Below are 10,816 nucleotides of genomic sequence, written 5' to 3'. Positions count from 1 at the left end.
TTAACTGTTGCATCTCATTCATCTTAAGTAATCCTACCTGCATTAAAGAAGGCCTAATATAATATTTTTTTCCTAGCATTTACTTTTAAAATAGATTTCTAAACAGCTGCCTGTTTGATTCGGCTCAAGCTCCTTACTCTACGTATACCCTGAATTTCCTGTAAGCACAGAGAGAAGTTCTACCCTTAGAACTTCAGTCAGATTTAAAAATGCAAATGCAAACCATCACCAAAACAGTAACATGAAGAAATGTAGAAGTCTTTGGGATCAACTGGCTTTGCCATAAGTGTTTGATCCTGGACAGCAAGAAGTGTATATACCTCAGCAGGATGTAAAGATCATTTTAGCTAGGATCACTTTATAGACTTTTTTAACCTTTTGGGAAGAGATATCAGTACCATGAGTTGCTGATAATCCACTGTTCTATATCTGCTAATTTTAACAGTTATAGAGGCAGGAGTGTTTTACGTCTACTTTCCCCCACCCCAACTCACTCAAAGATGCAGGGCTAGAGAACAGTTTTGCACAAGTCAAAGCTAATGACATGTCCTTCAATATTAAAAAAAAAAAAAAACCCAAACAAAATAACCCACCTCTATAGGAACAGTGAAGATTTCAAAAGAGATCTTTAATCTTGAAAAATATTGATAGGCAAATTTTGTTCATATTACTGACACAAATGAAATAAATGAAACAACAAACCAATGTGGAATGCAAAGGGACAAAGCTCTCGAAAAATCTTAACTCTTGCTTCAGTCAAACGAACATACATTAACAAATACCAATCCAGCTTACACAAAATAACTTTCCTGGCAAGATTTGCTTACAGATATCAATACACACATTATATTGCTGCAAGTAATTACAGTGTCAGGTCACTTTTCCAAAATAATCCTTTTTAAGAGATAACCCTGAATTCAAGAATTAGCAACAGAATTCAAGAGGAGAGAATTAAAAGAGCTATTGATGACGTCTAAGTGATCTGAATAAAACATTTTCCATGGCAATCACATTTTTCAAGACACAAGAAAAACTCAAGCAGTCTTTGCCTTCAACTGCAGGAATTTTAGAACAAACTCTACTGTGAGACTGTGTATAGGGCAGTCACAACTTGACATGTAAAGAAGACTGAAATAAATTAATTACTTTCAATATCAAGCCTATCCAGGAAGGGCATTCCTTTGGCACACTTAAGTTGAGGAACGCATCACTGGTATGAAATGCTAAGTTTAAAAGGAAAAGAAAGAAAAAAATCACTGAAGCAGTGCAAAAGACACTGATTTTAAGGCAGGCTTGAAAGTACACAGAATGCTGAGGACAGAACAAAGAAGTTTATCTAATCACAAATAGGGTGAGATGACTGTATGAATTTTACATGGCTATACAGAAATGTGCTTTTTTTTTCCCTTCATCCTCCAATTTGGAATCAGCTGGTTTAAAAGTAAGTTACCTTAAAGCTTTTTTGTATGTTTAAATTAACATAATCCACCATTTTCACTACCACATACATAAAGAAGAAAAGCAAAGTTTATTCAAAATGTCCATTTTTAGAAGCTAAACAGCTCAAGAGTTCCAATGCCAATCACTGCACTTGTGTCTCCAGACGCCTTATCTCTGTAACCACAAGATCAATGTTTATAATTGGGTTAAAATACAAGGCCCAGTAAAACAAACAATTGCAGACAAACTGAGGAATAAAAGGCCAAAAAATGGCAACAAAAAGTCCCTGGGTTGAGACTTTCCAGAAATGTCTCCACATTCTGTGAGGAATAGTCCTGTGAAAAAGGAAAGGGAGAGGCTTAGAAGAACTTTTTGGTTCCTTTTTGCCCATTCTAAGAAGAGCTCTGATAGGTGCTGCAGCTTTAAATTACTTAGCCCTTACTCAGATACCTGTCAAAACACCATTTTGAGCTCCAGGAAAAACTTTCTTAAAACCCAGTAGTACCAGATTTAAAGAGGAAGCACTAAGTCAGTGCACTTAGAGCCCAAAGCCCAGCAGGTGCCAAGCGCCATCCCAGCTCTGCCTCAGGTTAGCCCATGTTCCCTGGGCTGCTCTAGGCACGTTCTGCCCTCTATCGGCTGGCAAAGGGAAAACCCACTACACACTAAGACAAGAATTCCTCCCATTCAGTTTCCAAAAACTGGGAATAAAATATCACACCAACTATGAAGTAATATAAGTATGCTGAGGTACTAACAGAAAACACAAATTCTGCTAAATTATCAGAACCAGTATCAGTACAACTGAACTTATTTATGATTCTGAGGACTCATCCTTTCTTCACTACACTCTAAGAATATCGTGACTAAATTCTGTTGTATTTAGCTCTCAGCTGACAGCTAATACCAGGCACTGTAAGAGGCATTTCTCAAGGTAAGGGTTAATATCTCCCAGTGGTTAAGAACATACTTATTACTGTTTCCGCATTGCTATATCTGATAAGTAAGAGCAACTGTAAAAAACCCTTGGGAGCATGCACTCCCAATATTCAGGAGTATTCAGGAGCAATAAAATATTCAGGAGCAAGCAGTAGCATATGTGGGAATTCAGACTCACATATTGTTATTAACGTCAGATTTCAGGTAATTTCAGTGAGCAACTGTAAAATTATAAGACTCTTACTTTCTCTTTATAAGGCCATGTACTTCCTACCCTCTTAAGCAAGCTCAGTAAGACTTACTTCAATTCTCTTCTTGACCAGAGCCTCCAAAAGGAGAATAATTCCAGAACAGAGAGCAACATGGCATTCACAATTATAAATCTTGATGTCCAGTAGTGCACATCGAGCCAATCCCAAGCAAATTCAGCAATCAGCTGGTATGGCAAAAATAAATACTTTACAATGAATTCTCTCCATTGTCTCCAAGAAGGATCTTCAAGGTCCTGTAAATTAGGATAAAAAGACTGTTAATCAATTTTCAAACAAACACAACACTGGCTTATTTACACTAGCCTTTTGTTGAAAAGCTGTGTTTTTTATACACTGAAAGTAGTAATTTATTACACTTGCTAGCAGGTAATACTGTAATGCAGTCATTTCCATTAGATTAGAACATTCACAGACAGCCAGACCTGATAATGCCATTTGTTAAAATGAGTTAAGAGCCTTTCTGCAGTCATGTGAACTTCAGAATGATCAGTTTCACACATTTAAAGTCTTAAAAGCCTTAAATCAATCTTATTAAAGGTAATGGGTGCAACACTGGTGATTGCATACAATAAGATCAAAGAACCACTTACTCTGTAGGTTTGTTGTTTTTAAAGTCAGAGTATAAAGAGATAAAATGGTGAATAATTACATCATGTGTTTTTATGCTGCTAGTATGAAAATCCTTATAAGTAAAGCACTAGCATGTTACATATTTTGAACACTTACTAGCACTTTTGTGACAGTATCTTCATACTGATCCTCTTGCATAGGACAAATTGTGTGGATGAAAGGTAGGAAAGCTTCTGTATAATCAAACAAATACAGGTATAACATACTGAGTCTTGGAGAACTCTTCAGTGCATACAGAAGAAAGAGTGATTTTCCGGGGTTGACAGCCTGAAAGGTATCAAATTATCAAGTTTCAATCAGTGAAAAAATAAAATTAAAGGGACATGCTAGCTTTTAGGTTTTCTGACAATCACTTTGCAAAGGATTGTTTTTCAAATACAACAGTTCATTAAACTGAGCAGTTTTACACAGGTAATTTCACTACCTTAACACTCCTCCTGGCTTTAAGAGAATCTTCTATTAAAGACATTATTTTAAAAATAATTAATATACATGACATGATACACTTTATATAAAATTTACCTTATATTCCCAAAGGTTCTGTGGTGGTTTAACACCTAAAGCTTTCACACATTCCAATTCTGTGATAATAGCTCTCCTATGGTTACTGTTCTCTATACTGTAAGGCTCTTTGGTGAAATCCTCCTCAGTCAGTGTTAGGAGGAGTCTACAAAACCAGAATTCAGAGGGTTAACAGTGTCTATTAATCAAAAAAGATATGAGTAACAAATACACAACTACATACTGAAACAATAAGCTACTGATACAAGGTAGCATCTTTTGGTTTACAGAATCACAGAATACTTTGGGTTGGCAGAGACCTTCAAAGATCATCATTACATTCCATATCAAGTGTTCTATACCAACTGCATCTCAGAGCCTGGGTTTTAAATTTCCTTCTTTTCCAGTTGCCTCTCGCCTGTTTTCAGCACGGCTGTTGGGTGGAATATATATGCATATAGCACATGCATATCTCCACAAGAAAGGAAAGGTGGAAGGGGTGGATAATACATCAGTAGAATTTTACTCTCAGTATCATTTCAGTCTGCATTGTCAGCATTTTAAAAGGTTCTTAGAAAACTTTCATGTGGCTTGCTTAGTATCTACTACTAACGCTTTCAACAGTTAAAACTTCCTCTGAATTTTTTTCTAATACATCAACAGCATATTCCCACAATCTGTGAAACAAAGTATGGTCATTTCACAATAAGCCATCCCTAATGGATCTATCAGTAGTCCAATCACATGACAGTTGTCCTTGACCATCAGGCCTCTCACCTTCCGTTTACTTTCTCCAGTAAAAATCTTTCTTTGTAATGCGAAGCCCATGGGCCCAGCTGCTCTAGCCAGAGTATCACTTCCTCAGCAGTCCACTTAGCAACAGGCTTGTGGACAAGAAGATCATCTTCAAATTCTCTGCTACTCCAGTGATAGCCAAGTAGAACTACCTACAGGTAGATTACAAAGATAAATTAAAAAAGATCTTTTACTTGCAATGCAAATACATTAATGATATAAATAAGCACACAATAAGGGGCTTCATGTGTAGAATGTTCCATTTCATGGAGACTAGAATATTCAGATTATAAGAAAGTATCTTGAAGTTTTATCCTCTTTGTCTAACTTCCATTTGCTGTACATTGCAGTTGTAGTTCCTAACAGCTCTGAAGGCCACATTACTTACTCTGAGACTACAGCTGAGCTTTTGTGCTGTCTTTTTTAGGTGCATGCAATTTAAGAATATTTGATTGCATGCTTAGTGAAGCAAACAGAAAACCAAGCAGATAAAACTTACTGCTACACAAGTTAAAGCTGTCAGAACGCCTGAGAAAAACCCTCCTCCACGAGGACTGAGTCTTCCTATGTTCGGAACTGTAGGCATCTGGTCATTCCCATATTTTTGGAAAGTTGCTAAGCTGCGTGCTACATCACTGTTTTGTTGAATATCTTCTTTTCTTTGTTCAATGGCATCAGAAAATAGCTTTTCAATAACATCCCTAATAGAAAAAATATTATAGTGTAACCATTTAGGCTTAACATTCAGAAAAGGGACTCATTTTTGGAGTTTTGTTTTCCAGCCTCTACTGAAGACTATCATTTTGAAAGCAAGAAAAAATTAGTTATTAAAGCTTAGTAAACTTTAAATTGTATCAATCACTTCCAATATTTTCCTCAGCTTCTAAACCTAAAATACCATGTAACTCCGAAGTTATTTCTTATATAAAATTAGAATTCTGTGTGCTACTGGTAAGCAGCCTCAATTATTAAAAATGCTAAGCAAAAGACAACAAAAAAGCCTACCATCACTCCTACCATCTATTTACTAAAATATTATTAACCCCAGATAAAGTATTATTAACAAAAGGACTTGTGGGTAACTCAAGACAGCAAATAGATATTTCTAGCTTTGTTCTGCAAAATGATCACATTTTTTTCAATAAATAATTCCTGTAACAGTAATAACTACCCAATTATCAAAGATCACTCTAACTTAGAATTATTAGAAAACAACCAGCAATATTAAAAGATTCAGGATCCCACCTCTCCATCTCCCAAAAAATTTAGAAGAGGGGGAATGCCCTCTTCCCAAACAAACCTCCTCCCTCAAAACAAAACCAATCAACCAATTCACTACTTAATTCCCTGTGCTTGAACAGTTCATTACAAGTGCAGAAGATGAAAGTCTTTGGGATTTAAATTTCTTTGCGACAGTTCAGATTACCAATAAACTAAGAAAATTTGCAGCAACCTCAAGAAACCAGAAAGCTAGTTTCAGTGGTTTAATTTATCCAAAAAGAGCATTCACAAAACAGTTCACTCACCTGAGGAGGATGTTGACTTTGGGGAATCCTTCCCATTTTTCTCTGCATTCAGGGCATTCATTCTTCTTCGACGACACCCACCACAGGGCCAAGCAATGCCTACAGAAGCTGTGCCCACAGTTCAGGGTGGTGGGATTGACCAGAATGTCATAGCAGCAGTGGCACAGGAACTCACTGACAGATATCTGCCGACCCATGCCAGGAGTAGCACATGGTTCAACATTTGCCCTCTCTGTTTCCCCTTCTAAAGTCTCATCTTCTTCCATTTTCTTTTACACCTTACACAAACAGAAAGCTCTCTTAGATCCTCAATCCAGTCAAGGCATTACTTCTGCAAAGCAACAAGAAGAAAGCTATTACAGAAATTTAGAATTGTAAGCAATGTGATTTATCATTGCACTGCTTTTGTCCCTCAGATGTTTTTAAACTTTTTAAGTAACTCAGCCCTCCTCAAAATGAAACATGATCTACTTTTCAATAACATACTCATTGCCAACTACAATCAAAACCAGATTCTAGATGTAAATAGCTCCACTCAATCTCCCTACACTTTCTTCTCCTGTGTTACAAAACACATAAAAGTGAAACAAAGTAACTCACTATGATTCACGTAACTTTTGACAGTATCTTTAAACAAAGTTTTAGTAAAAGTCACCAGTTAAAGGCAGTATCATTAGAAAATACCATCAGAGGATACAAAGATAAAACACCAGTATAACCAGTAATGATCTAATTTACTTCATCCCTCTTCTTTCCAAGCGTATGGAATAAAACATTACTAACAGAGGTCAATGCTAGACATTGCTGGACAATGTAAAAAAACCGTTTGATCCATGAAAACATATGCTTCAGCATCATAAGGTATTGACCTGCACACCTTCCCAGCAAAGCTCTGAACTCCGCATTAACTTCACTCACAGTTACTTAGTATTACAGAAAATGCACAGATAAGAAGAGTTTAAGATGTTTGCAAGCTTACCAAAAATATGAACCTACTTGTTTGACGTTCCTATTTCATTCTCTTAGATGGCAGTATATAGTTTCTTAAGAAAAACACTGACTGAGATCACTCCCACTTATGATATGTTATAAGATACCAAGAACTAAACAATTTTCTCCTCAGGCACTGCCAAACCAAAATACGATTACACTCTCCACCATGTGGCTTGCTTACTATTAAGTTACCAACTTGCCATCCAGATCAAGCACAAAGAGGTAAGCATGCAAGCACGTAAAGAATAGAAATTAAGGAAAAAAATCTAGTTTCACTATTGGTTTCTCAGAAAGAGAAACCAATAGTGAAACTAGATTCCTCAGACCTGCAAACCTGTATCTCCCTGGCAAAGCACAGGCTATTGGCTTTCTAAAACACAAACCTGAAACAGCACTTATAAGAGGAGAAATAAAAACAAAGTTTTGCACCTAATAACATTCTTCTTTTTCCTGAAAGACAGAGGCAACAAGATTTCTGTGGGTAGAAAGATATTTCACCGCTCAGTCTGCGTCAAGTAAGTCAGCAGTAGAATGATTCCTAGCTCCTCTCCTGTCTCTTCCCAGCTCCAACTTCCTGCCCTCCGCACTGCTTCCTCAGGCGCGGCACGACCGGTGCGGGCCCGCGGCGTTTCCTCAGCGGGCAGGGCAGGGCAGGGCAGGGCAGGGCAGGGCAGGGCAGAGCAGGGCAGGGCAGGGCCGGCCCAGCCAGATCCCCCAGCAGCAGGCTCGGACCCGCGTTGCCCCGGCTGCAGCCCCGGGCCGAGGAGGGGCCGGGCCCGCGCCGCCGCTTCCGCCCCGCCCCGCGGACACCGAGGCACCGCGGCTCCTCCCCCGCCGCTGCGCCGCGTAACGCCGCGGCCGCTCGCCTTCTCACTGCCAGCGTTTAACATCACGGTTACCATCACTCTATGCTCACGGTTTTGGAAATACATGCACTTCTCACATATTCGTGAGAACTGCGGTACGTTTGCTTAATGTACACTACACACCCAGGTAGCCTTCCCACGCAGAAATTGTTCGAGGCTGATCTTACAATAAAGATTCGAGGTGTAATCTCAGAAGCAAATGAGACTTTCAGGTGCTAGTTTGATTGCAGTGCTAACCCATCCTGTCCAGAGACTATTTTTACCACGTAAGAGTCTATCTATCCACACACTCATGGTTACTTATATCAGTCTCTTGCTCCTTTACTGCAACTCTTTTTGACTAGAGTCCAAATCAAATTGATTCACTCTCTACAGAAGGGGTTGGGCCTCTTCTCCCAGGGAACAAGTGACAGGATGAGAGGACATAGTCTTGATCTGCACCAGAGAAGTTTAGGTTGGACATAGGAAAGGGTGATTAGACATTGGAATGGGCTGCAGAGGGAGGTTGTGGAACCACCATCCCGGAGGTGTTTAAGGACTGGACCATGGCACTAAGTGCCACAGTCTGATTGATTATGGTGGTGTTTGGTCATAGGTGGGACTCAATGCTCTCAGAGGTTTTCTCCAACCTAATTGATTCTGTGATTCTGTGACTTTTTAAAGTACCCCTGAGATGTATTTTTTCCACTGTTCAACACAGCAACATTTTCTTGAAGATTTTGTTCCAGTTTGATACAAGCTACTAGTGCAGTTCAAATGACATGTCAGTTAACTATTCCAGCCTACTTCAATAAAGAAAATAATAGTCTCTCATTGCTTCCTCTCTCATATTACCCAGCTTTTTCCAGAGAACTAAACAGCCAATCCTTAAATTACCCCAGCATAAAAGAATTCAAACTCTTCTGGATCTGAGGAAGTTCATCTAGATCTACCTCAGTATGTGAGGTGAAAATGTAGCCCAGAATACTTAGGCCTTGTTCTAGAATATAATTTTTTACTATTTTTGTGTGTGTGTTTTCACTTAGCTTTACATTCACTATTAGTAAAGTGACAGAACATATAAGTGTTTGATAGTCTGTGCAGCAGACTTGATGCGAAAACGTGGCCTTTCTGTTTCCAGTTTATAAAACTTTTGACATATCAAAAAGCCACAGAGTCTCATAACTCAGTGCTTGTATTGCTCTCTCTCACTTTTTAGATGTTCCTTCTGCTTATGTAACAATACATACATGTTGAGGTAAAAAATGTCTAATCTGTATGACATAGCACTTCAATTCCTATTGCAGTACTTTATTACACCATCTCACTGTTTGACTTGCAGTTTATTTTGTAGGTGAGGGAAGCATAAGAGTTCCTGAATTTGTCACCTACTTGGGGGAAAATGTCAGGCTTTTAAAATAGCCATCAACCACTTTGAATTGCCACGAGCACTTAAACTAGAAACTGCAGAAATGCATCTTAAAAAAACTGAGCAGTAACCTGAAAATTTTAGGCTTTTGCCAATTTACTGCAAAATAGAAACAACTCTACTACCATCTCTTCTAGTACTATCTACAACTGTACTAGTATCTTTCTGGGAACCATTTAATCATACTAGTTGCTTTGCTGGAAGTGCCTGTAGAATAAATTCCTTATACTGAAAAGGCAAAACTTAATTCTGAAGAACCTTTAAAAGCTCTAAGTCCTGCATAATTTCTATCTTGTCCCGTATACAGAATTTACCCTCCAGTTTATGCAGAACTTTCAGTTTGTTTTCATTCTGCTGGAATTCTGGAAAAGACACTTTAAGAGCAGTGTGAACTCCAGCCCTGCAGCACACACACTGAGCAGCTCTGCCGCCCGTCCCACAGCTCCTGCCCTCTGCCCTGTGCAGCACCTTGTCTCGGGCAGCTCCTCCTGGCTCGGCACTGCTGCGGGACACTGCTGGGCGCTGAGCACCTTGTCTCGGGCAGCTCCTCCCTGCTCGGCACTGCTGCGGGACACTGCTGGGCGCTGAGCACCTTGTCTCGGGCAGCTCCTCCCTGCTCGGCACTGCTGCGGGACACTGCTGGGCGCTGAGCTCTGCCCTGCTGCAGTGAGTGTCAAAGCGGCCGTTGTGACGGGCAAACGCTTCTGCTGTAATGCTGCAAGACTTCCAGTTCCGCTGGACTTATCATCGTTAAGGCATCGTCACTAGCAGTTCTCCACCATCCTCCCGGTGTCTCCTAGGCAGATTCCTATCCCGTCTTTCTTGCTGGTGCTAGTTACGCACTTCTGGCCTGAACGGTGAGGGCTTTGTGGGCGAGGCCCACATCCAGGACATTTCACCACAGCCCACAGAACTGCGGCTGGTGTAGGACTTCCTTCCCCACTGCAGCCCTGCTGCAGGCACTCGGGTCCCGCGGCGGCCTCAGGGACGGGCAGGCGGCGGAGGGCACGGTTCGGGGCAGGCGGCGGAGGGCACGGTTCGGGGCAGGCGGCCGAGGGCACGGTTCGGGGCTGGCGGCCGAGGGCACGCTCCGAGGCTGGCGGCGGGCGGACGGGGCAGTGCTGCCCTGAGGGCTCCGCCCCGGCAGGAAATGGCGGCGCTCCGCGCTCACGTGCGCGCTCACGTGCGGCGCGCGGGGCGGCCCCGGAAGCGCTCGGCGGGGCGGCGGGCGGTGCCGGGCGGTGCCGGGCCGAGCTCCGGCGGGCGGGGGCGCGGGATGGAGGTGATCCGGAGCAGTGAGTGACTACCCAGCCCTGCGCCCCGAATGCCCCCGGCTCTGCGCCGGCGGCGCACAGCTGTCCCGGCTTCCCGGCTTCCCTGCCCTGGGCTGGCGGCTGCTCCGGCCTCAGCCTCTCCTCCGTGGCGAAGGGGTCCCCGCTCTCCCGC

At 41.5% G+C, this 10,816-nt stretch overlaps 2 protein-coding genes across 5 annotated transcripts in view; one reads left to right on the top strand and one right to left on the bottom strand.

The window, feature by feature from the left end:
* Window positions 1-607: 607 nt before the first annotated feature.
* Window positions 608-10,407, bottom strand: BFAR (bifunctional apoptosis regulator). Of its 4 annotated transcripts, none has more exons than XM_085074833.1 (8): window positions 9,963-10,407; window positions 6,104-6,434; window positions 5,077-5,278; window positions 4,560-4,729; window positions 3,804-3,948; window positions 3,378-3,548; window positions 2,682-2,884; window positions 608-1,775 (listed from the first exon to the last, which is right to left on the bottom strand). In XM_085074833.1, the coding sequence occupies exons 2-8, from the start codon at window positions 6,367-6,369 to the stop codon at window positions 1,583-1,585; spliced, it is 1,350 nt and encodes a 449-aa protein (XP_084930959.1). In that variant the 5' UTR covers window positions 6,370-6,434; window positions 9,963-10,407; the 3' UTR covers window positions 608-1,582. The 4 variants fall into 4 exon arrangements, with proteins under 4 accessions (XP_084930959.1, XP_084930958.1, XP_084930960.1 ...); XM_085074832.1 differs by lacking the exon at window positions 9,963-10,407 and adding an exon at window positions 9,839-9,960; XM_085074834.1 differs by lacking the exon at window positions 9,963-10,407 and adding an exon at window positions 9,685-9,838.
* A 138-nt stretch (window positions 10,408-10,545) lies between these two features.
* PARN (poly(A)-specific ribonuclease) overlaps window positions 10,546-10,816 on the top strand; it is a 47,634-nt gene continuing 47,363 nt past the window's right edge. The window contains exon 1 of the mRNA XM_085074828.1: window positions 10,546-10,665. Coding sequence (XP_084930954.1) covers window positions 10,647-10,665 — 19 coding nt within the window. The 5' untranslated portion in view covers window positions 10,546-10,646. The remainder of the gene's footprint in view (window positions 10,666-10,816) is intronic.

This window comes from Lichenostomus cassidix, chromosome 14 (assembly GCF_008360975.1).
Source record: "Lichenostomus cassidix isolate B80296 chromosome 14, HeHo_3.0, whole genome shotgun sequence".
Taxonomy (NCBI): Eukaryota; Metazoa; Chordata; class Aves; order Passeriformes; family Meliphagidae; genus Lichenostomus; species Lichenostomus cassidix.
The sequence above is the reverse complement of the archived record's forward strand: the minus strand, read 5'-3'. Positions and strand labels throughout refer to the sequence as shown.